The 27,868-nt window shown below is 32.8% G+C and overlaps 2 protein-coding genes and 1 long non-coding RNA gene across 3 annotated transcripts in view; 2 read left to right on the forward strand and 1 right to left on the reverse strand.

The window, feature by feature from the left end:
• Positions 1–1,418: 1,418 nt before the first annotated feature.
• Positions 1,419–8,152, forward strand: LOC125055912 (carbohydrate sulfotransferase 3-like). The gene is made up of 5 exons (XM_047658652.1): positions 1,419–2,331; positions 2,544–2,723; positions 4,399–4,615; positions 6,344–6,500; positions 7,944–8,152. Exons 1-4 carry the CDS (start codon positions 1,634–1,636, stop codon positions 6,452–6,454), a joined length of 1,206 nt encoding a protein of 401 aa, XP_047514608.1. The 5' UTR covers positions 1,419–1,633; the 3' UTR covers positions 6,455–6,500; positions 7,944–8,152.
• On the reverse strand, positions 4,451–15,867 carry LOC125055913. Its single transcript, XR_007117969.1, has 3 exons — positions 15,759–15,867; positions 15,515–15,618; positions 4,451–4,565 (listed from the first exon to the last, which is right to left on the reverse strand). It is a non-coding gene; the product is annotated as an uncharacterized LOC125055913 (long non-coding RNA).
• Positions 15,868–19,883: 4,016 nt separating this feature from the next.
• LOC125055929 (kynurenine formamidase) overlaps positions 19,884–27,868 on the forward strand; it is a 28,681-nt gene continuing 20,696 nt past the window's right edge. The window contains exon 1 of the mRNA XM_047658688.1: positions 19,884–20,039. The gene's annotated coding sequence lies outside the window, so the exon portion shown is untranslated. The remainder of the gene's footprint in view (positions 20,040–27,868) is intronic.

The following is a 27,868-nucleotide window of genomic DNA, read 5'->3' on the forward strand; positions in this document are numbered from 1 at the left end:
AATAATGTTTCTTTAACAACAAGATCTTGAATTCTTAGGGCAAGTTTTTTTTCAATTAAGGATGTGAAACATTGCTACATCTCAGAAATAACTGAAAAGCGAATAAGTATATTATGATGATGATATTACTTTGAGTAAGTATATTAATTATTATAGGCATTAGAGCGGACATGACCCAGAAAAACGCAATGTAAAAAACATTAATAGTTTTAATACTTTGTTCATTATTTTATCCAGTTGCGTTGTAATAGCAGATTATATAAAAATCTCTTTGTTATTTTATCCATGCCTGTCTATGACTGTATGTCATTAAAAACGAAAACTAAAATACCAAATATTATAGGAATATTTGCTTACAAGTTATTTAATTGAAAAAAAAAATGGTTATCAAATCAAGCGTCCTAGAATTCACATCGAACTTGTTGCGTAAGTAAAGGTTCTTATAAAAATTATTTATTGAAGATGTCTTTTCTGCAAAACGTTTATTATATTAATTTTAGGAGAACGAGTTAAATTTGGCGCCGTTCATGGAGTCCCCGACCTGTTAGGGCCATTTCGTAAAAGTAAGGAAGACTTACTAAAACAAATAAGAGAAATATCAGAAAATATTTCAAAGTCAGAATTAGCGCGTAAATTGCGTGTCGCTAAAGGATTTTATAGTTTGGAAATGGCTCCTCCGAACAATAACGAAATTACGGTAGGACCTATATTATTTATGAATCTCTGCGAGCATAGGCGTGCAATGGGGTACGGGTGGCTTTTCGGAGGTTCTTTTTTGAGGAATAATAATGGAGATTTGTGTCAGTAAACTCAACATGAATTGTTCTTTTTCAGCAAATAAAAAATGACGTAAAACTCGTTAAAGATTTTTTTGGATCAGGAGCCTATAAGCAACTCACTGTAAAACAGGCATGGCTTCTCTTTTTGGTGGGCACAGAAGTAGGAATGTGGTTCTTTCTGGGTGAGACTATAGGGAAGATGCATATTGTGGGATATAAAGTATAAAGTCATTTAATTAAACATAACTCAAACAATTTAAAGCATAACTTGTGTTTTATTACATTCCTAAATTAAGTTACTTATATTTAGTTCCAAATAAATATTAGCAAAACATTTTTTTAACAATTTATTTGAAAAAAAAAAACATTTTTATAAAATATACGAAGTCTATTGCTACATAATTTTAAATATTTGTTAATAAATAAAAACTAAAACTGTTGCATACACGTTGGTTATATTATTCATAGTTGGCGCCATTTAGCAGATTATAAGAATACTTGACAACTGTCACAGGCGACATTTGACATTGGCAAATTAATGACTGACATGTGCATGGGTATTGGGTGGCTACAACTGACAACATAGTACTCAAACGTCACAACATCAAATCTCAAATCCTTCAAATGTAAAATGACAAAGGCATTCAGAATTCAGATTTCACGCAAATACCTATGGCGTTAGAGGTGCAATGCGGTGTTTTTATGGAAGCCCAAGCAAGAATATCGTGATCAAAATGAACAATAAAACTTTAACAAAATGATTTTATGTGCAAGTTAGCGTGCTCGAAATAAAAAAAATATTTATGATTCTTTGTGAAGTTTATCAGTGATAATTTTCGTTGTTTTTAATAGTAATGTTGCGTCGAGTTAACTTTTACTCAATATGTATCGCGTTCGGGCTCAGTGTTCTATTAATTCTTGCTGGAAGTCGGTATACAGATAATACTTATTACCGTCCATCCCCTGAAAGTCACAGAATTATTGAAATTAATATACCACAACAAACTCCCACTAATCCCGATGATAGCTCTCTGAATATTGCTACAATCATGGAAAAAACACGATATAAAATTAAAATTGAATTAGAAAACTATAACTTTACAGTCTCGAGCGTGAAAAAGCTTGAAGACTTAATAATGGAGTCCGGTGGACAACCTTTAAGAAGTATAATTATATCTACTTGGCGATCAGGTACCACATTTTTGGGGGAGGTGCTTAATTCTGTACCTGGAAATTACTATCACTATGAACCTCTTCTAAATTATGAAATTATACAAATTAGAGGTTCTCCTTACTCAGACAAAGCCTTAGAAACAATCACTAAAATGTTAAAATGTGATTATAATGGTATGGATGAGTATTTTGAGTATGGTAAAACGCATTTACACCAATTCAGTCATAATACAAGATTGTGGGACCACTGTAAATATAGGAAGGAATTGTGTTTAGATGCTAACTTCACCTCAAAGTTTTGTAAACTCTTTCCTTTTCAAAGTATGAAAATAGTTAGAGTCAGGTTACACCTTATACAACAGTTACTGGAGAACAAAGAGTAAGTATCTCATATGTAAAAGGTCAGGGCTGATGCCAATTATAAATAAATATTGTAATTAACTATCAACATTTTTTAAATTGTTGTAAAGGTCATTTAATTCAATGTTTAAAAACCTTGAACTGGGTTGCTCATTTATTACATGTGGTAGAGAGATGATAAATACCTTACACTTTATTGTTATTGGCTACTAATAGATTATTACATTTCAGGCTTAATATTAAAGTGGTCTTATTGATCCGAGATCCTCGTGGAGTGATGCAGTCCAGACAGCACCGTAACTTTTGCCAACCATCCCCTGATTGTTGGAAACCAGAGTTGTTATGTGCTGATATGATCAGTGATTATGTTGCAGCTAGCCGGTTAATTAAGCTTTATCCTGACAGAATTATGTAAGTTAATACTACTCTTTCTTAAGTTCTCTCAAACTCAAATTTTGGTATTTGGAAGTATTAATGTATGCTATTAGCTACTAATACTGGAATCTACTGAAATAAAATAAGGGTAAATAATGTATAATAAATTCATGCGCACAATAAGAGCACAAATTTAGGCAAAAAAGTGAAATGCAAAAATTACTTTGGAATTATCTCTGATGCTATAATAATATACAAAGACCTTGGTTATAAAAAAGTGAAGGCTACATACTTTTGCTCAGGGATAATCAATGAGTATATTTAGGGATAGTTATTATAAACAATACAGCCGTGTTGTCAAAAATATGTTTTTAACATTTTTTCTGCCACTACTAACATAAGATTAAAAAGCGCAAGAAATCTTGGCATTTTTCCAAAGCATTTGAGATTGCAGCTACACTCCATGAAGAGTGTAAACCAATTGTGCCGCTGGGTGCAATTAAAGAAAGTAGAACAAGTAATTCTATGCAGAGTTTATAACTGTAATTATTCACGCGGCCTTGTATCAGTTATGCCGCGGTTTTAATTATTTTCTTCAATAGGATAAATCTAAGATTTTATCCTTTAAGTATCCATCCATGCCATCTTCAGATAATAATTTTTTGATTGACTTTAGGGAATTCAATTAATTCATTTTGAATATACATTTGAAGTGTTGACGTTAAATAATTTCCTATACGATAGGATAAAACCTCAATATTTTTTTGTTTGTACATTCAGGATTGGACTGTGAACAAATTAACACAGTTTCAAATGTGTGTAATTATATAAATGGTTTTCTGCAACAGAATAATTTATTTATTTTAAAAGGCACACTAACGAAAAAATAATCACTTACCGAGAACACACAACATACAAAAACGTAATACGTGCAATGTGCATCATGCAGGGAAACATTACAATGATAAAAATACATTAAAAATAAAAGACAAACTAGATTAAAGTAACTAGACAAATGTGCAATTTAAAAAAAAGAAGTTTTACTACTGTTATTAGTATTATTAATTCATAGCCCAGAAATGCGTAAAAAAGAAACACTTCCGCGCGTTACAGACGATCTATTTAAGGGGCCTTTAAAATAAAGATAATTAAAATCAATTGAAGGGAAGCATTATCGATATAGTAAAATAATATACATGTCCAGAAATGCGTGGTTTGGGTAAGCTGTTGAAACCGATTTTTATGAAAACTGGACTATATTTTTTTTACACAATAAAAGGATGAAGGAAGAAGCCTATCAAAATATTATAAAGATACATAATAGTGCGTTACGTTATCTCTATTGTGATACCTTGAGTTGCAATATACCCCATTTTAACATCACCAGAGAAAGGATCATCTTAAAATGACTTGTTTCCAAGAAATTTGTAGATACATGCTACACGAAATTTAGCACACGTATTTGAAAGCATAAATATATCACCACGCGCAAATATTCCCAATTCTAACTAAAAAATTGAAACCGATAACTTCCCAAGTAGGTTAATTACCAATATTTGTACTGAAACGCAGAATTAAATATAATAAATTAATTAAGGTTAATTTACCTGCATGTAATATACCGTTATTACGGTAGTTCGTATAATAATACTGTTACTTGTTGGTACTGTAAATGTTATAAATATTTAATTAACTAATACGTTTATTCCAGAGTACAGAGGTATGAAGAGTTAGCATTAGATCCAAACAGTACCGTGCCTAGTCTTCTAAAGTTCCTAGGAATCAGTCCAACAACATCTGTTGAAGAGTTTCTTCTCTCACATACTAATGTTGAAGTGTCTGGTGTCAGTTCCACGTTCAGGGTGTCCCGCGAAGTGCCTTTCAAATGGAGAAATGTTTTAAATTACAACTTTGTTGAGGATATACAGGTGAATTAATTATTTAATATCAGTGAATTGTTGAATTAGCTTGTTGTATTGGGAGTTTAATGGCCGTTGTGGTTTTGGGAGTAATGTTATGCGTTGTATGTGGGGTTTTATTTAAATTTATTTCCTATTCTTATTTAGTTTTTAAATTATATGACTAATAAAATATTCAGCGAAGACAGGTTTCTATCGTGTTTCTTAAACAGATAACTTTCTTTTCCTTGAAACAACTCCATGCTCAAAACGAAGTATGTTTTGTTATAAATTCCTTTATATAAACATATAACGGTTACTTATTAAAAATAAGTCCAATTGCACCGTTTTAACTGAAGTACTCATTCTCTTTTCTTCATAGAAAATAAATACAAATAATAAATAAAAGAGAATAAATACCATTTCACAGATAACGGCTGAGGTTGCGCAATTAGACTAATTTTGCGTTATATAATAATATAAACTATGCAACAGATAAAAGTTCTTATTCGACACAAATTATGTATACGAGATATAATAATAGTTTTTTTTTTATGAGAATTGATCACTCTATCATGATTAATATTTCGATAATTTACCATTGAAAAGAGAAGGCGAAGTATCTCGACCACAACGCAAATTGGTCCCTTGTACAACGATGCGATATCTATCGTGTATCGGTCATTAATTTTATCATTTAACAATAAGTGCATTTGTTAATCTGATCTGATTTGTTATCTGTAAGTATTTCCTTACATGTAATTGTTATTAAGATAATATGTATACATGTATTATCTCGGACCTTAGTAATCGAATACGTATAGCAGTGTGAATGCCACAGTTGTTAACTGATGTTTTGGAAATTAGGAACATCTTTTCATTAGGAACAAGTTATATCGCTAAACATGCACGTATTAATGAATTGACTAATGTACAGTACATTGTTTTAAAGACAACAACGACAAACCACGTAATTTAATTATTTTTATTAAGGATCTATTGGCTATCAAAGCTAGTTACAGAGATTGAAGGTTAAAATTCAGAATCGAAAATCTCACATGTGGCAAAGGCTCGGCAAGCCTAACTAACATGATTATTATTAAATATCATTTATTCATATAGGTAACTTAATTTACACTTATAAACGTCATCAAAAAAATAATGGTTCTAAATTTACATCTACTGCCAGTTCTCAAATGCGTAGAACGGACGAGAAGAGTTTTTTAAATCGCTGAGCTTTTATCTTGCATTAGGCATCACATCTTTAAGCAATTAATAAATTTAAAAAATATAAAACCTATAGAATGCATCAATAACGCCACTAGACTAGTATGTTGCGTGATAATTTATTTTTAATTAGGCAAGTAAGTGATCTGTGCCTTTTCGTGGGGAAATGAGTTACGCATACCTTCCCGCAGCACGGTTGCCTCGTGGTGAAGCTTTATGTGGGACTCGCTGCTGTGCATACCCACTAAAACCCCACGTCGCCACCAGCAATAGCTATCATGACACGGTATCAGCGTAGCCTTGTTCGCATCCCGTCACGCGATCAGAGCTTTCTGTGCTTGACGTCAGGTCATGAGACATGCCGGTTTCCTAACGTTTTCCTTCACCATATGAGTGTTAATTGCCCACATAGAATGTAGTTGGCATCTCTAGTTTGACAGGTGCTCTCTCATGCCAAAACTGCTCACAATTTGTATGCACGTGACATTTTATTGACGGCTTTAGTTAATAAAGTATAATTTCCATTTTCAGTTGGTATGCAAAGAAGCGTTAGACCTTTGGGGATACAAGCTGGTGCACAATGCAACGCATATGATCAGTAAGGACTTTAATCCCTTGGCAAATTACACATTGATGCAGTAACATTTTCATTGATGTAGAGGTGATAAACGCGAACCATTCTTTTAAGGTTAGTATTATATGAATTTGAACTCACTTCTTCTGAACGAATATTGAGTCTAAGAGATCTTTCAGAGTCGAGAAGTATGACTCCTGTTGGTCAAAAGATGATTCATATTTATCCCTTAATCTCTTCCGAATCTTACCCTAGTTGCCGGTCCCTCACGATGCTATCCTTCACCATACGATCAAGTCAATTGCTCGGTAACAAAGCGAAATATTGGTTGAAATCATTATATTTGTCACATGTCACATGATTGTCAATATAAAAAATGTTTCTAAATTTATATTTACTGCCAGTTCTCAAATCATGGTTGTAGAACGATCGAGAAGACTGGCTAATAAATAAACTTGCGGTCACTTTCTGAGAATAATCATATATTTTAATAGTAATTCTGACATAGATAATAAGCAATTAAAAAATATTTTTAATCAGTAACATAATTATTATTGGCAAGACTGTTTCATTATTACTTGAATTATGCGTTGTATAAATTTGATTAACTGCCCGGCGAACTTCGTACCGCCTAACAATTAACGAATGTCATGTTACAGATTAGTTGAACTTTATTTATGAATTTATGGAAGTACAATCAAAACCGTTTACGACGACATCGTTTAGAACAACATACCGGTTACATTGACCAAAATCAAAGGTCCCGGCTGAATTCTATTGTATTAGGTTTTTAATAACAACGTCATCGGCCGTTACGACTATCGGTTTTTACGACCAAATATGAGTAGTCCCTTCGATGTCGTTATAACAGATTTTGACTGTAATACTCATAGTATATACAAAATAAATATTAAGTTCACTTCTGTCACTGAATTGCAGTACACTACGTTACAAACTTTATTTAAATACGTGCTTCAATTTGAGGAGAGGGTGAACATTAAATGTTTGACACTTACGAAACCCATGAACATTTTGTATTGTACTAGTTTCTCTTTATTTTTGTATTATTCTATTCGGGCGCCGCAGATACAACAAATCAAACTATGAAAATCAGTCCAACCGTTCTCGATGTATAAGTGTGAACAAACCCGGCTTCGTTTTATATATTAAGATATTAAATTGATATTTATCAAATAATGTCATACACGATGATAAGCGTTATAACGCTATCTTGCCAAAAGCGGCTTATCATTCAATAAAATGTCGTAAACAAAAACACTTTCAAAATCTAAGTAGGGCTAGAAATGCTCTTATACAAGGACATATGCAAATTTAAGACAAATTAATAAAACAATACTTAAACATCTTTTATAACTAAAAAGATTGCTGAAACTGTGACTCTCTTCAACACAGCGTCATGACAATTTCAGAGAAAGAGATGAACATATGATTTACATACATCCTTTCTCGATAAATGGATTCAAAAGTACCTAAGATTGAAGCGTTTAGCATTTATAAATTGTCTCCAATTTCTCATTAGTATTTTATGTTTTTCAGGTTTGATTTCTTCACTGAGGACTTCCTTCATTCCACTTAAGGTATTCGAATCATATCAGTATTATTTCTGTGAGTTATCATTTTCATTGGAAACATTTTAACGGATTTTTACACCAAAAGGTTGGTTTGGATAATTGGTCAATTGTAATGACGATATAAAACAAAAGCGCATATAAAAAAACCATAGCATTTTTTAATTAAAATGTAATTAAGAGAAACACCACGCATCTTTTGTGCTTAAAACTATATATACGAAATATGGTTCTTCATTCCTGTATTAACTAATATTAGTGCCTTTTCACACGATAATAATACGCACGTGGACTTAAAGCGTTATAATTTTATGTAAGAGAAATTTGATAGCCGCTGTGAAGTCATATTTAAATTTCTATTAACTGTATAGTGCCGTCATGAACAAAGATTTAGTTAACTTAAAAATATTTTCGATTTATTAGCGTTATTTCTGATTATATCGTATAAATACTCAATTTGAAATTTTTGTATTTCGTGAAATGGACTGAAAATTAATTGCCATAAGGTAAAAGTGGCAACTGGTATTAAGTTTGTTATTTTCTTGTTTATAATTTAAATCTTAAATATAGACGAATGACAATTCTTTAGGTTATATTATTATATTTGCTGTCATTTATAAGATCAATATTCACAGCGGGTACTGAGTTGCCTTATACGGCTACTGCCATTGCAATTATACACAATCATTGCCGAACATTTAGTCATATACATCACACTTTAAGGGCTAATGTCCAATTAGGGTAGTTATTTTATAGTTTATTTAATGGTAACGAACAAATTAAAGTTCTGGTTGTGTGAAACACCATAGGTGTTGAATATCAAAACGTAAAAGATGGACCATGTAGGGGTAAAATTGCTTGATAGTGTAGACGGTTAGTTTAGCAATTTTCACCTCTCAAAGCTGAAGTACACTGGCGATAATGTCAATTGTCAAAAGTGACAGCAACAGATTATAAATATAAATTTTAATATTTCAGCTCGTGCAATAATTGAAATTGTCTTGAATCGTTTTATTCTATCAGTTTTTACGTTTATTGAGATTATAGATAATAATAGATGCCGTTTATTAATTAAGACAACAATATTTGTGCCTCGTATAAATGTCGCCAGAGTACTTTGGTTAATGTTTAAGGCTTAGTCTACAAATAATTTTAGCACTCACGGAATTGAATATTAATGCTTCCAATGTAGGTGTTTTATTGTAGTTTAGATATATTAGATCGACATACATAAATTTTGACTGAATACCAAATACTCGACGGCAACTGTACTATAAGAAGGAAAATAACTGTCACAAGTCATGCATATCATATCTTATTTAAATGACTATGCGGATATATTGTTTTATCTATGGACCGGGGCTTTTGTCTTGCGCTTCCATACATTTGAAATGGTCAAGTGACCATGCGTCACCTTTTGCTCAACCTTTTGAACTATCGAATTTGAGGATAGTAAAATTATTACACAGTTGATATAGCCTTAGGGAAGATTCATCCTCAAGTATGTCAAAAACGTGTTGAATTTTGACAGATTGGACATTCTCGATACTTAATAACGTTCATTGAGTGTGTCAAAAGTAGAAACATTTTTTTTTAAATGAATAATGCGCGGTAAAGCTCTTTCACTATCAATCCTCAACTGCTTTGTTATCATGGCCGCTATAGGAATCATATATTTTACTTCTAGTGAATAAAAGAAGTGTTTAAGGTTTATAGAACGTCTCCTAAAATGGTACACTAAGACATTCCAGACCTTAACTAGTATATAAAGTATTGAAGCGCAAAACAAAATCATTGGTTCTTGCTAGTCACAGATTAAAAAGCGATTGTATACAAATGAATTTTTACAAGCAATTAACGATGCCTTTTTAAATTTGGAAGGGGACTTATGTAAATGTAATCTCCGTCCAGAAATTGCGTAAAACTGTTCCTGCTGAACTAAAAATAAATCAATTTGCAGTAGGTGCTATTAGGTAACATTCTGTTGAAGCTTTTGCTGAAAATAAGAATTTGGAAGGAATTGACAGGTTACGTTTCGTTGACAGGGACGTGTCACCGAAAGCAAGAAATTGAGTACCGTTAATTGTTTTGTTTTAAAGAGAATTACTGAAAGATCTCTCTATATTAATGCAAAAAAGAGGTTTACTATTATATCTGAATCGATTGGACAAAAATATGGCAGAATTTATATTCCTAAAAAATATTGATAAAATTTCGCGGTGTCACCAATATATGGCCACCGCGTATCTATAGTACTTGTCAGAAACTTTATTATATATATATATATATAAAGTTTTATTCTCTTATAAAATCTCGGTTTTAGATAAAATACTCTTTCGTCACTTTCTGTCAAATGGTTCACGCTGTTATAAAAAGAAAGCATTACGTTGTTAATTTAATCTATTAAAATTGTTTATACGTTGAACGAAAACTTGCTTTCGGTGAATGCGTTCGTTTTTATAAAAAGCATCTCTCAAATCATAAGTGCTCAGATATCATATCGATAAATTAATATCGCCTATAAGCGTATACGTATCCAGTGATATATGTAGTCGATTACGATGATACCCTTAAAACGAACAATTTAATAACTATATCTGTATGATACTACAAAACTAATCAAAATTAACGTTCGGCTAGGGCAAAGTCCATAAGCCTCGTCCTAGGTTTTCTCAAAAAAAAAAATGACATAATGGTAATTCAATAGACAAGCGACTCAGCACGCCATTTTCTTTACTATATTAATTTTATCAGAATTACATTGACATTTTGACAATTCAATATTTGTGTCAGTGTCATACTGATTTAGTTTTTTAGTATGTGGTATATTTTAGACACAACAATACATCAGAATTATTAAAGGCCGTATTAAGTCTGGGTATCATCATAATTTGGCTGTAGTTTAAGTTTAAACATCATTTTGGTAAGATATATTGTAAATTTAGACGTTATTTGTAGCGTGAAAGTATTCGCAAAAACTTAGACTTATGTCACAACTGTCCATCGAACAAAATATTAATTGGTAGAGAAGTATGATGATAAACAATAAACTTGTGAATAACCGCTTATAAATGCAACTACATACATTCAAAATGGCAGATTGGTGGTTTTGACAGCTAAAGAAAGATGGCGGATTACTGTTTAAAACAGGCGTACACTGAACAATAATTTAGGTTATACGAAAAATACCTAAACAAAAGCTGTCTGTCTAATTTGGGGATGCCATCTTTCTTCATATCTAGTTCCTACATTATAACACCAAAATATTTAATATCGTTAATTGTAATTTTAAATTGGCAACACAATGGTGTGTCTTTGCTTAGATTTACAAATTATTTTAATAATTAGGTACTACTCACAATAATTATGGTCAATTTGTCTGAAAACGGTCATATTGCACTAGTAATAAAGCTTGTAAAGTTGCAAAATATATTCTAAAATACGATTTTAATAAATTTAAGAACATGGTATTCAAAAATTCAAATGTTAGTTTTAATGATACTTAAAGTACACGTTTTCTTTAGATGTTACTTTTAATAATTTACTATTATAAGTCACTTTATTACTCTCTAACATTGTTTAATAATATACTCTTGTGAGAAACGCCTAGCGTGAGTTGATATCGAATAAAACGTTAAACGAATAACGGGGGACACATTGTACCACATTTAAAGTGAATTTCACAACACTCAATGATCAAATTTCATTCTTTATCAACTCTCACTAAATAAATTTGCCTCGGGCATTTAAGTATTGTACAATTATCTTTTAATTAGGAGAAATCTTTCAGATTGGTTCGTTCGTTCGTTTTAATTTTTTGCATGATACTTTATTGTATCACCAAATTTTGTACATAAAGCAATAATAATATTATGCTACTGTTGAACTCAATTAAGTCAATACGCATCAATTACTATGTTTTAAGATGACAAGCTTCCTGATAGATTTGACAATATTATCATACATGCATATGTACATAAATATTTAATATACTGCATGACTAGGGTACTTGTTGGCTCTGTATCATAAAAATTGCAAATGCCAAAGCCTGGCATAATTAGGGTTCCCAACTTTTTTTACGAGTAAAGAGTTAATGTGTTATAAGAAATTTTAAATTATTTGTGTTTGACGTAGATTTTTTAAAATAATGCTGCCTGTTGGGAGTCCTAGGCACACTACATATAGTATGTTAAATGCCAGATGACTTGGCGAATGTCAAAGGGCATCGTAAATGTCGCATGGCAACACGCACAATTACACTACATAGGAAATTGTTGATTAGAAGGAATTGCGTAGTAATAGAAAAACGGTTGGTATAGACTAGCTTTAAGATATGAGACAAGTGGCTATGACTTACTTTATTTTGGTTTCATGAACTTTATTTTGTACCGAAAATATAGTGCTATATGTTTTTACACTCTTGGTTTATTGGGTTAAAAGCACAGATTTTGTTTGTCTATCATAATGGGATTATTTCTTATTGAATTCAGAAAAAAATATTTACAAATGAATTATTATTTTTTATATCTTGACTGATTTATTACAATGACTTTGTTATTTTTATGAACGGAGCCTGAAACTGGCTGGAACCAGTGAAAAATTTATACTATCATATCATTAGAAATTGTAGTCTTATACTCATATGGTATTTTTATAATTTAATCGCCAAAATGTTTATTATTTTATCTATTTATTTTGAATTATAAGTGAAATTTTATATTTTTGTTGTTCGCATTTTATAAATTACAGTTATAAGCTATAGCTATTAGTATTTATAGCTTGGCAAAAAGTCGGGTAGAATGAAAAATATTGTTCACTTGTTAAAATGTTTCGTCAATTATTATTTATTTTATATTCCCGGGATCCATATCCAAAATACAATGTATTTGTATAAACGGCTCTTAAATCTACGAGTCGTTAAAAATATGTTTGGTAAATTGGATATAGAAACTGGGCGTTCATTCAGCCTTGTTATAATTGTTAACTCTAGTATGTGTGCAATTCGAATGAAACGTACTGCTTTTTTATTATCAACCAAAAAATCCCGCAAGTTTGTTTTAATCATTGTTTAAACAAGAAATGAAGTCACATCCTTAGGTAGCTATTATTATATTTCTAACGTAAATATCAAAATGTAAAAATTAGACGTGTTTGAATCCCTAAAAGTTTAAAGAGCTATAAATCACAATAATTATAGTTTTCGATATTTACGTTTCATTCGATTTGAACACGCACTAGGCATGATAGGAAAGGCATTTTTTACGACTTTTGCCAAGCTTAGCGAAATGAAAGCAATAATTACGAAATGATAATATAGGTTTTAAGGGTAGCCTTATTAGAAGTAAGAGAATGTTAAATTATTCTTTAGCACGGCCGGCGTTAACGCATTGTAATATGTTTTTAATTGAATAAAGTCATAGGATCAGAGGATTGTTATTTTATTTAAATATTTATAGTGGGCGGTGTTGGCTTTAGGGTGGTCCTCTCATCCCTGAGGTCGTACGTTCGAGCCACGGCTGTGCACCCATGGACTTTCTTTCTATTAAAATCTATCATACAAATCATATTAGTATGAAAGATTTACAGCGCCTCTGGTGGTAACGCGTTGTACCAATATTTATACAACTATTTGACGCAGTCTATTATAGCGCTAAGCTGTTGTCAAACTCGTAAATACTACACTTAATGTGGCACCACCTGCTTAGCCAAATGTTCAAGTATATTAAATGGGGAATGTATACTCATGTAAAGAGATTTAATTTTTTTTCTTAACTTGTGTTTGTGTGCATGGCTAATGCGATGATTGTAGCACAGATAGAGAATCAATTGGTTTTCCGAAGTCGAACGCACCTCCTTAGGGTTATGATTCACTAACTTAGCCGCCAAACTAATAATCGTATTCTTTTGATTACACATTTATTGTATTTCTTATATTATCTTCATCGCACATACAGACACATTATTATATAAGGCTAAATAGTGAATAACGACTTCGTATTGATGAGTTATATCTTACATACGTTAGGTAGTTGGTTATTTGGGGTGCGATATTGGGACCGGGGAAAATTATATCTGTAAAAAAACAAATTATTTCGACATGGACCAGTTAGCAGAATAAAATATTTTGTTACAAAACCGATTTAGCCGCTCAGGAAGCGTTCAAGTATTACGTAACGAATTTTGGGAGGGGGGGGCTTCACAGAGTCACTGGGTGGTCCCGAAACGTTTTACTATTGGGGTACAGAAAAACGTTACTTGGGGGGTCAATAATCTCCAAAAATTGCGTGACGTGCGGTGTTGCAGGTGTCCGTGGGTGACAGACTTGATAGAAAATTTAAATTTACGATAGTTTCTTGGAGTATTAAAATACATGTGCTCCTCCAACTTAAAGGCAGGTTCATCGACCAGTCTGACTACTGTTATCAACTTTCTCCCAAACCGAGTAGTGGCCGGCTGGAATAGGCTTCCGGAAAGTGTAATTAGTGCACCATCTTTGAACTCTTTTCAAACTAGGTTGAATCTCAAAATCGCGCGTATCAGATTATTAAGCTGCTAGTGTGTTAATAATGATTATCATCGGCATGGTGGGCGTTAAAATCGCCAAGTATCATTATTTCAGCGAGGGAATCTGAAGTTATTTGGATGTTTTCGCTATGGGACCTATACAGCTACGCGTAGCATCGCGGATGGTATTCGCAGTCTTCGCGCAGCCAGAGGTTTGAAAGGTCAAAATTTCCTTGTAATGACTAGTTTTTAGCAATATAGAGATGTATTACATATAAGACCTACAAATTAACTACATTTCGTATAATATCGAATCAAATAAGAATTGTTCTTTACAATTCTAAACGGTTGTAACGGAACTCATCGGTTCCTTTGTCATTCATATTCGGGTTTGTAATGCCATTAATGCAAATTGCGCAATGTTTGTTAACTTCTTTAAGTATGGACATTGGACACTTTACTGATTAGTAACTTGTAGCAGATCGAGAAATGCGCGGCAGTGGTGTGAGAAATACGCTTATTATTATCCTTTCTCTTTCTCTCTCAGCGAAGCTGGAGTATTTCAGTTAGTGCATTTAGTAGGTACATGATATCTCACTTTACCCAAAAATTGAGTTAGGCCCTAGTAGGATATGTAAACTATGTGTCTTCGTCCTTACAGAAGAATATATATTCAAATACAACTACAAAATAATTTTATGAGTGAAAATCATACTGTGGGCGTATTTACCTCTTACTTTAACGTTAGGTACCTATTGTGCAAAGGAAATCTACTGATAGAGCAACCTACGCACGGGAACGTCTGCATTTTATCTAAAATTGGATATATAAAAATTGTATTTTTCGATGAATTACTATTATTGGAATCGACGCTTTGTTACGAATTGTTCCGTCAATTGAAAATTTACGTGGCTATTGAATAAGCAGCGACTCGCCCACTCGCGAGATAATTGAAACCATAGTAATTTCGGATGTCGTAGGAAGATAATCGGTAAGTAATATTTTAAGGTAAAATGAAGTGTCAAGGCTACTCACTAAATGCCCATAGTAACATGATGATGCCCATGACGAAGCAACATATCACCCCCAAAATGTTGAGTATCATTAGTAATTGAATACGCCGTGATGATTCCGGTTCACTGAAAATAATATATATGTGAATCAATCAATTCAAAATGAAAAGGATATGTCTGAGATTCCACCATTAAGTAACCACGGACAGACGACAGTAGGTTCCTAGCTAAGCTGTTGTAATTACACCTTCCAAAATTTATATTACCTTTTTATTATACGCTCCATTGCTTATATGAAAATCTAAGAGAAAATTTCCGTGCTATTATTGCTTGAATAAATTGCTCATTCATTGTCAACAAATATGTACAGATACAATAACAAATAGTACATAAACAATGCGATGACAGTTACATCAAAACTGTAGTCAGAACTAGTTTTTCTAAGTTTTTATTCCCTTCGTACCAATATATTATATTGGTGATGTCTGCAATTTTCTTTAAAGTCCGTAACCATAAACGAAAGATAATAGCAAAATCCTGAGTCGCGATCAAGGACGGATCCTAGGAATCAAAGTCAAAATAACTTTATTCATATAGGTAAACAAAAAACGAAGATAAATTAACCCTAGCAAGAAACTTTCCGCCACTCTTTAAGCGCTAAGTTTTGAGTCATTCAAATTGTCTGAACTGGAGCAAATCAATCCCAAGGATTAGGATCATTTAATAAATTCGTCAAATTTATATAAAGCTTTATTGATTAATTTACGTTTAACGAGAGCTTTGAATTTATTTAGTGATAATTCTCTAATTTCGCTTAAGAGATCCTTTCGAGAACCCAGGAGCCTAGACATATCACATTATTAAGAAGTTTTTAATTGATACTGTTTAGTTAATAGATATTTCCTGATTTAACCTAAAATCTATCGGTTGGCTTATTAATACGTATTTCAATTACATATGTGCGTGTTATATCTTAGATATGGCCTATTTTTATATAAATTTAAATTTGGGTTTACGAAGGTAGACTTTCGTGTGTACTAGAAGTATTGTATCAGCCTTAATGCATCTTAAGGTTATACCTACTCGCCCTATACAAACATTCTTTATTACCTACAAGTGTATTTAAACGGAGAAAACCATTATCGGATTTGTTTAGTATTAATTTCTGAAGAAAATTGCTTTCCCTCGAGACCTTTTTCAATCACCTTGTTGATATTTGGAAAATAAATTTACATTTCTAATGATTTGTAAAGAAATGTATTCAATGGGGAATTCAAACATTTAATTACACGTTGGAACATAATGAGTTTTGTAAGTGACATTAACAGGAAAGGCGAATAACGAAATAACAATGAAAAAAATCTTATTGGAATATACCAATGACAAGCTGCAAAAGATCCGAGTTTTTTTTCTGTTTCTAGAATTATTTTATAACAACCACATAGGTATACGTTTCACAAACGTATATCATAATAGTTGTATAGTATTATTATACTATACAACTGCTATAGCAGAAATGTGTCTGTTCTATAACCAATAGGAAGACTTCTATCGTCGCGAGATTTTCTTATTATTTTTATATAGATATGGATCAAACACTAAAGTATCGTTAAATTTCAACTACGTACTTTTTTTGATTATTGATGTTTATAAATATAAGCCATGAAGAAGTTATTCTTGATTACAAATCTAAAACTTGAGATTTCCAAGACTTAGAGGGAGGGAAAAAGGGGGATATGTTAGGAATTTAATTAATTTAATGGTCATTATAATATTAAGTGTCATTAATAAAAAGTGAAAATTAATAAAAATAAGAAACTTAATTTTTTAATTTATTTCTTCGATAATAAAAACACGTGGCATTTTAATTTACAATTCGTCCTTTGAGATTTCAATAAATTATTTTGCATAAAATATAAAATACTAATATTTAATAAATTCTCTTTACGAAATTTAAAAAATAGAATTTCTGTTAGGTAATTCACCCTTCTCTCTCTCCATCAGTCTCAATGGCTCTCTCCCTTTCGTCAAAAACGCTGCATATCTTCGTGACAATCCGTAAACATTTTACCCTCATGCGCCTCAAGTTTCACTTAATTTTTTTTTATTTGTATTAATAAAGTTCTGTCAATAGTATGCCTGCTTAATGTCGATCTTAGTTTGCTATATTACATACTTATTTTTTTAAGCTACGAAGTAATCGCCTGAAACGTCATGCTGGGCAATGTTAAGAAATACGGAAACATTTTACAGGCTTTAAAAATTATAAGATTAGCAACTAATCTGGATAACAATAAGTATTAACCAATGCCGAGCACATTATCCGCGATATAATAGTTTAATGAATGGCATAAGATTATCAATGAATACGCTAATGTAATTTTAAAAAGCCTTGCAAAATTGATTTAATTTATAAGAACAAATACCTTTAAACACAATTGTCGGGAAAATTTCACAGTGCTAACAAGTGGATAGTTTTTATAAACACGTGGGAACTACAGTATTTAGGTAAGTACTGTTAGTACATATGTAAGCAAACTATTGATTAGTTATATGCTGGAGAGTGGAGACTACGTGGTTTCACCCGCAGTATTCGGTCATAGGGTTTGTCAATACATATATTGAAGATCTCTCGCAGTTTAATCTCTAAGTCGCTTACGCCTCTCAGTATGAGATCTTAGAAATTTCTGTTTGATTTTAAAAAATGCTATTTTATAAAAACCTTTTCCGCACAATAAAATACATGAAAACAAATTGTAAAATTGGTACAGTCGTTCGGAAGTTATACGTGTTAACATATTTTGGAAATTCATTTTTTATTAATAAAATAAAATTTTATAGTACGTCCATCTGTGTTATTTGCTAATAGATTTTTACGGATACGTTTAAAACATAATATGAAACATCCATTTTCGTGGCTCTCTTGGTCACATACTTTACACACACAGGAATTAGGTTCGATCCAGGAGACAGTTAAATGAAGCTGATCATCATTGACATGAATACATTAGCCTTAAAAAAAGGTCGGCCCAATTGCAATGATTTTTACATTTTTACAACTAATACTTCATATGCAGTGGAGCAGTGTTGGCCTAGTGGCTTCAGCGTGCGACTCTCATACCTGAGGACGTAGGTTCGATCCCCGGCTGTGCACCAATGAACTTTCTTTCTATGTGCGCATTTAACATTTGCTCGAACGGTGAAGGAAAACATCGTAAGGAAACCGACATGTCTTAGAACCAAAAAGTCGACGGCGGGTATCAAGCACAGGAGGCTGATCACCTACTTGCCCATTAGATTTAAAAATTACCATGAAACAGACTCAGAAATCTGAGGCCAAGACTCAAAGAGGTTGTAGCGCCACTGACTTATTTTTATTTTTTATTTGTTGTTCTGTTAATTTATACAGTTTCTTCATATATACACAGTCCTTAAAACTTACTTTCAACGTTTAAATTATATAATAGTGTACGAAATCAAACAAATGTTTTGTCTATTACAAACAAATCAAAACAAACGATCAGGTATATTTAATATTGATAAGAGGTATGCTGAAGTTTCGATTTACCAATACTATGTTGTTTTGGGAAAATAAAAGGGACGTTTATATAACGTATAATATTTAGTTAGCTGTTATCTTATCCACAGTATACTTAAGACTGTCGACAGAAATATATCTCGTTGAATAAGTGCCTGCAATTTATATTTATTTAATATTATTGTTTTGGTTTCGAAGGCACAGGTTCACTAACTAATTACGTATAGCCAAAAATGATGAATGAAGCATTTGCCAGTTAATGTAAATTAGTTTATATCTTGTCAGATATAGGTTTTAGTTCACTGTTTTTTGACATTCCTTTTACAGGCTAAAAAGTGTAACACTATCATAACTTGAATCAACCTATAATCAGTCTAGAAGTTTTTAAAGTCTGTTAAAGGAAGGTATAAATACTATACAGATACTTCCTGTATAAAATGTGATGTTAAATCTTTTGTAACTTCATTTGTCCGTGGACCAATTTGATCAAAATATTCAATGATTACTAAAGAGGTTAACTATTTAACTCCACATAGTTATAATAGTATTTATGTGACTTCAAAAAATCATATACATTAATAAACATTTAATACGTTTAGTTAACATAACATTAATTAATACAAGTTAGAAATATTGTTATTTAATACTTGTCCTTAATATTTTTATGAGGCATCGTTGCGGTAGGAAGACATCTTCGATATACCTTTATTAACGCCAAAACCTTTGCTAACTTTAAACTAATTTTATTAAGTCCAAGTGCGCTGAGTAGTCACTATAGTCTTACATTCGATTATAATGACAGATCGTAAAAAGATAGCTGACAAGAGCATTATGCAGCCAAGATAGAAGCTAAATTATGCCTTATCTTTAACCCACAGCTAACGAGACCCCCGCCAGAGTAAGTATCTCGTAGTTATATTTAGTGCGGCCAAGCTGCACCCGTGCATCTAGTCAAACAGCTTTGTTTACAAACATTCATTTGACGTCGCCTGTGCTATACGTTTCTTAGGTAAGTGATTTTATTTATATAACATATATTTTATTACGTGATATTGTACTTAATTAAATTATATGGGTACATTTTATTATTATTATTATAGCCTCTTTATTTCCATAATGAATTAAAGAAGTATATCATATGATTAATTATTACATAATATTTGCATGCATTAAAAAATACTATATTACTATTTACAATCCTTAAGTTTAAATTCCAATCATTATTAATAATTTCAATGTATATAAATTTTTAATAAGAATTAAAATCAGAATCAAAATTCATTTTTATAAATCATTATGGACCCCTCTACGGGTAAAGGCCTCCTCCATTTTGTAGTGGAGATTGAGGAGTTGTAGTCATTATCCCCCGCGGTGACCAGCCGTATTGGGAGATTGGGCTTTCTTTGCTCGTTCTTTGGTGATGCGTATTCTCCAGTCGGGCTTGACTCCGACCCTTTATTGTGTGTTGTGTTGTATATGTAGGAGGTCTTATTTTTCTTCGATATTTGTTTGATGTTGTCTTCACTGATCACGGTGGTAGGGTTTTCAGGAGAATTTGACAAATTTCGTTTTTGTTTCCTAGTGTCCGTTACGTAGTGTTTATTTTTGGGGTTACCCGGCAATGTAACTATTTTATCGTAGCGTAATACAACATTTTTCCCGAGTTTGCGTTCTTTTTTTACTTTTCTTGTAGTTCCTTACGCTTCAACAAAACTTGTGGTGGGTACATTATTCGATTTAAAACTTAATGCCCAGTTATTATAATACCAAGTTTACAAAACCGAATTTAATCATTACTATAATACACATATAAATATCTTGTAATTTCTGTAAAAACTAAATGAAAAAATATATTTATTATAAGTAAAAGATATACTTACTATTGTGTATATAAGTGTTTCGTATTATGTAAATTATTAATTAGCATAAAATGGTCATTTTATTAGTATATGACAATTTCATAACATACCTTTTTAATACTTTATTTATCAGTGAAGAAACTGAAAGATTTAATGACTTATATCTAAGGATAATCGTTTTGGAGGCAGGTATAGGAATCGATCGGAGAAATAATTGTTTGGAAGGTATAACATCTGCTTGTCTTTAAAAATGAATAATTAATCAGTTGTGTGTTTACCCTATATAGATATGTATAAGTTTAAATATAACATTATTATTATTATTTATATTTTCTAAAACAACGTGTATGCATGAAAAATACAAGAAGATATGGCATCACAAATTTTAAACACATACACATGCACATCAATTATATTAGAACATAAACAATCTATCAGGGTAAAAAATTAGACATACAACCAAAAATAAAACTAGAGTTACCTAAATTTTTCAGTAGTATACAAAGTTGTCTATGGCTACCAAATCGTGGCTTTTGCCTAAAGGTATATCTATTCAACGACAACGACAACCCACGCTTAAATCTAGTTTGAAATGTTGTAATTTTTTTTTTCTATTCGAAGTTAGACATATACTTGACCATGCTCAACTCACAGTGACTTGAGACGTCTATAAGAATATGGACCTTAACCTGCTAGCTGATTATCAAACGCAAGTTTTTATTAGAATAAAATTACTTTTGATTTACAACCTTAACCCATATTTATAATTAATTTTGTTTTTTATGTTGACGCTGATAAAGTCACGCTCGGGTTCTATAATTATACTAGACGTAATTGTAACGAATCGTTTTTCTATAAAGTGTGCCATATGGCCCTTGATGGCTTCACATTTTTGTAAATGGTTCAATGATAATATGATCGTTGATTTTTACGCTTAAACATTTTCTTCATCTTGTTTTCTCACATCGTTCCAAATGCTTCGTTTATTATTGGATAGTATTATAATTATATTACAGAGAATTGCGCCACTGTAACCCTTCAATAAATTCGCAAATAGTATTAATGAGACGTGATGAATGGTACTTCTAATAAAAAGTATTTGATACTTGCCACTATGCAAATACCAAAGGCGCTACAATGTATTAGGTCTGGGTCTCAGATTTCTGTAGCTTTCACACATCGTCGACTATTTGGGTCCAAGGTATGCCGGTTTCCTCACGATGTTTTCCTTCACCGTACAATCGAATGTTCAATCGCACCTAGACAGAAAGTCCATTAGTGCACAGTCGGGGATGATACCTACGACATGAGAGAGATCTAGATGCCCCTAGTGGGCAACACTGCTTCTTTGGATATATCGTTGCATATAATTAACTAGCAGACCAGCCAAGCGTTGCTGTGGCTAAAGTTTTAGTTATATTACATAGTAGTAACCTATTCAAGGGAAACGGTAGGAGAACACCAGTCATGGGGACCACCATGCTTTTTTGGTGGTTATGCCATTAAATTGTAGCTTATGTGAAACGTTGGTACTTTCAACACAGCGCCATCTGTTAGAATTGTGACTGTCAAATAATAAACAAATATTTTGCAATAAAATAATATTCCGGGTATAAATTGAGATGTAAGCTATCCTATCTTTTAAGTTGGATCAAACTGCACACGGTGTTCAAATTTGATTGAAATCGGCTCAGTAGCTTAGGAGTCCATACCGGACAAACAACGTGACACGTAATTTATATATATTAAGATAAGTGATTTAAAATTTAAAAAAAAAACAAAAAGTTTTATACTACCAGTTATAATGGACAATGCATTAATATAGAATCAATTAAAATATGCAAACCTACGTCAAACCGTGATAAATAAAAATACAATTTCCTTGAAAACAGACAAGTGGCATTTGGTGACATTTCGTATTAATTTTATTGATATACATTATAGAATAATCCGGATTATACGAGAAATAATTGATTAGATTATCTCTTTTCTAGTATTCCTACATTTATAACACAGACCTATTTAAAACGTATGTACCTAATATGTGGCAAGTTCTGAGAAGGCTATTTGGGTGATGGTAAATATCGACACCTGGTGAACACGTGAAAACATAGTCAGTGCTTTGAGGGAGATTAAGACCCAGAGATTGAGGTGGGCCTCTTGGAGTCAATGCCGGAGACCAGGGCGAAAACCATGAGTCAGTGGACGCCACAGCTGTAAAGGCCAAAAGGCCGGCGCAGAGCTGTAAAGATTGCACCAAAGAGGACTTAGGAGTAATGGGGAAGTATAGGAACTGGAAGTCGCCAAGGGTCGTGACCAGAGGACGTTTATTGTGGAAGAGGCCAAGACCCATAAAGGATGGAAAGAAGGATGTATCATGCATGTCTGCACCTAATGTATAAACCAAACCGGACACGCATTTTACGTACGCTAAGTAAGCAAGAGCTGTGGCTGACACATCGTGAGGAAGCCGGTGTCTTAGGTGAAACAATTGACGATTTGTCAGTCATGCACTTGATGCACACAAATTGAGGTATCAGATTAATCTATGGATTTCTAACACTTTAAAAAGAACCAAAACCCTAAGAGATTTAATAAGTTGCGATATGTTTTATTATATAAATACTTAAATCAATAGATTTTTACTTTACATAGTATGTCAATGACAAACATTTTATATCATAAATTATATGAAACCAGATTATACATTTCATTCATGCCACGCCTTGAACAAATAAGAACTATTTTATATGCAAGGAATTTGTATCAATATGTCTAGGATTTTTGCAAGTTACTCTGCTTGATTTTTTATTGACGGAAAACACGTTACTACGAGTATAAACGTAGTACATATTTATGTAAGATTGTTCTACTAAAATCTAAAATGCCTTGCGAGTTGCGTGACCTCTGACTCCATAAGGAATATTACGTAACCTACACAGATAATTTGTAGCCAGCTAAGGGACCTAGTTTTAGTTATAATTTTAAATACCAACATGAATGAGATTAAACTAGATTAAAATATATAAAACTAGAACATTAAGTTTTTAATGGGAATATTGAGATAAGAAGAACAGTGTTTGGCGTATTCGCTACAATGAAGAACTTTATAACATCCTAGACGAGGCCAACATCGTCCAATTGATAAAGTGCAACGGGCTCAAGCGGCTGGGACATGTGCATCGAATGGCGAACGACAGAACCCCAAGGTCCTTACTGAACTCACAACCTGGTGGCAAGAGGAAACCCGGTAGACGGACCCGGTAACCCGGAGAGATCACTATACGGAAATTTGAGCCCCAAATAGAGGGCTGGTGGAAGGAAGAAGTCGTGGTTGCGACACGTATGGGAATGGACCGGCATCACATCCGCCGAGGAACTTTAAAGACTAGCGCAAGATACCCGGCAATTCAAGTTGTTAACAGCCAACCTTTAACAATAAAGTGGCACCAGAAGAAGAAGAATTGGGACAATTTTTTTTACAGTCGGTCTTGACTGCAACATGCGGTCCCGTCTATGGCCCGCTTAAGTCATTACTATAATCTCAGTTTTGATAGTTCTTACGGATAGACATTTCATACAAATAACGAGATGTATGGTAAACGAATAATATTCTAATCTACTCACAGTACAAATTAAATTAAATCAATCATTTAATCTACTTAGTTTTAAGGAAGGAAGAATTATCGACTTATCCTTGTAAGATCTTAACTCTATTATGCAATTTTAAGATCAATGTCAAAATAGGATAAGTGAGATTTAATTAACTTATTTTAAACTGTGTGATATTATCAATTCGAAATTAATATTTTAATAATTTTTTTTGTTAATTACTTAAGTTTAGCGTTTGGAATCTGTATTCATAATGTTTAATTTACATTTATGTTCTTATGAAGAGTAATTACCTCTTAATTTAAAATCATTTTATGAATTACAATTAAATTTTACTTTAATGATAACCTGTACCTATGTTTGATTAGTTATAGAAGTTAGACAAAAAGTGTTATTATGGACCATAAATCAAACGACGAAACCTTAATCGATTGTAGTTTAATAACATTCTCAAACTTGGAATAAACTGCTATTGAAGTTAATTGTTCAGGTCTATTAGATGTGACCTGCCGCCAAACTTTTGTCTCTTTTAAAGGCTTAAGAAATTTATAAAATATATCTTACTAAGATATTATTATTTAAAGTCAATATTAAATCGAGTTCAAAAGAGTTGTGTGAAAACAAGTCCACCTTCGATTTATTACGGAGCAAGATCCATTTAATTTGTTAGCCTTATCTGGCCTAACAATAATTTTAATCAAGAAAAAAAATGATGGTTGAAATTAAGCAACACACTAAAAAGAAACTTTAGCCAACAAGCTGATCAGTGAACCCACAGTTTTTGGACTGACAGCTCCAAGTGCCATATATCAAAACATATAACAATATGTGTTTATAATACCAGAAAAGTATAGAAGAGAATAAGTACGCCCTTATTTGGAAGGACCCTTCGTCGAATTGTTACAAGAATATCTCGACGGGCAGCAGGTTACCGTTCCAGCTCAGTTGTGGAACAACGGACATCAACGTGGAAATATATAACAATCAAATAAAAATATAAAAAAAACAAGGAAATAAACTTCAAATGTTTGTTACATGAAACAATGAACATAAACTTCAAAAGTCTTAGTAATGTTTGAATGTCAATTTTTAATTATATATTTATAATGAAAACAATAACTGCAAAATGTCCACAAGGGCAATAAAATTTGTTTATTATTCAAACTGGGTATAAATTGAATGTCTCGATTTATTTTTATCTTAGGGTCCTTAACCTTGTAAAGTTGTAACAAAATCCCCAATGCGACAACAAATTTAGACTTGACAATAATACTTCATTCTTTATTATGGAGATTTCTTCACCCGAAATTTGAGTACATATAACTAAAAAAAATATCGTTAATTACGCGTCGATATCTGAACCCGTACAACTTAGCTATTTATCCGAGTCATACAAAGGGAATTTTAGTCCTAATGCCTATAACAAGGTACTTTAGGTACGCACCTTCTTTTAATTATCACTTTCGTCTTCAACCTAACCTAACAGAATCGTGTGTATTCTACAAAAGAAAATACTAGTTTGTTACTGCAATTATAATAATATTTCCTTTTAATTTAGAACAAAAAACGTTTTAAAAACAATTAAAATACTATTATAAATAAGATAAGCTTGAATCGTATTCCAATGGGTTATGTCATTAAATAACTTATCAATTAGTAAACGTAAGGTGAACAACAAATTTATTGAGAATTCTTTCCATAACTAGAGGAATTTTATTTTATACTTAAGATAAAACTTTGAGCAGTATGATTAAGCATACGACCTTGACGTTGTGCGTTCGAAATCCAGCTATGCAAATGTATTTTTCTTGTTACTTACGCACGTGGTGAAGATCGCTTTTTTAAATGAATTCTCGCCCTTTGCCTTAAGGGCCTTTACAGCTCAGCTCGGGCTGTTCCGGCGAGCGTAGCTCGGCCGGAATGGGCGATTTCCCGCGTCTAGCGCAAGGGGGTCTCCTGCGAGACTCGGCTTGGGCCGTCGCGGGGTGGTCAATAGCCTGGACGGAAGCTTACTGGAGTGAGCTTCCCCGGTGAAGGCGGTTTTTTACCCAAATCTGATTTTGACTTTTCTTTTTCACGATAGCTAATTTGTCATTAGCTATCGTGATTGGCTCATCCGTTCGATAGGACATGTCGGGGCCTTTTTTGTCGGGAAGGGGTAATAATTAATGCTTTCACGCACCAACGGGTTGGGATGATGTTTAGCCTTGTCGAAGTGGCGTGTGGAACTTCATCCATTGGGCTATGGTAGGGAGCTGCAGGTTGTGATGGAGATCGACATTTCTCACGTAGAAGGGCGCACCGGTCTCGATTCTAATGAATCGCGTCTGAAGCGACCGTTGCCGGTGGATATGGGAGGGTGCACAATGCGCGAAGACTATGTTAGCATAGGTCATGCACTGTCGTAACAGGCCTTGTACAATGTCACCTTATGTCTAAAGATATGTGACTGCTTTTATTCCGGAGGAAATAGAGGCGAAAGAGGACAAAAGAGGCCTTCTTGCGAACGGTGGCTATGTGCTTACATATGAAGTGCATGCCGCTATCTAGCGTGACTCCTACGATGGATGTCGTCGGTAAACAGCGTGAATAGGAGGGGCGCGAGGACCGAGCCTTGAGGGTCTCAGGCCCCGATGGGTCAAGGAAAAGAACACGTTCCCTCTACACGATAGCGAGACGAGACTTTGTGGCACTTGAAGGTGGTAGAGCTTTAAACCAAGCCGTTGTGCTAGACCTTGTCGAACACCTTCGCTATGTCGAATCTGGGTTGGCCTTTTGGTGGGAGGACCGCCGTTGGTCGATCGCTTCTTCTTGCGGCCAACGGTTTGAAATCCGTCGGATTCGAAAACCAATGCGTTTTTATATTTATTAACTAAATTATGTCATACTTGGCGAGTTTTAAATGCTTGAACATCAGAATTAGTAGGTCAAACATGATATTCTCTAATCCCATATACGTGTCCCTACCATCTATAGTCCTCGCAATGCCGAACTAAATTGGTAGTAACGCGATACATCTATACAGAGTTACGTGTGTGATGTGATACGTGTTAGCAATAAACAGTTTTTAGTTTGTATATTCGAATATTCCTAAATAATTGTGCCCTAGTGTTTTTTACAAAGTTTAAGATGGTCGCTGTATATTATTTGGTTTTACGTCTTATATTGAAAGTTGTAAATAGTTTTTTTAGGAGCTATTAATGACACGAATTATAATCGGTCGCTGTATATACTTAATTAAGTTTTAATTATCATTGGTTTATCAAATATAACTTAAAAACTTTTACATAATATATATTTATCTACTAGTAACAAATTTTATAGATTTAGGGTCTGTTTCACAATGTATGGATAAAGTACCAAATAG

Source organism: Pieris napi, chromosome 14, assembly GCF_905475465.1.
Source record: "Pieris napi chromosome 14, ilPieNapi1.2, whole genome shotgun sequence".
Classification (NCBI taxonomy): domain Eukaryota; kingdom Metazoa; phylum Arthropoda; class Insecta; order Lepidoptera; family Pieridae; genus Pieris; species Pieris napi.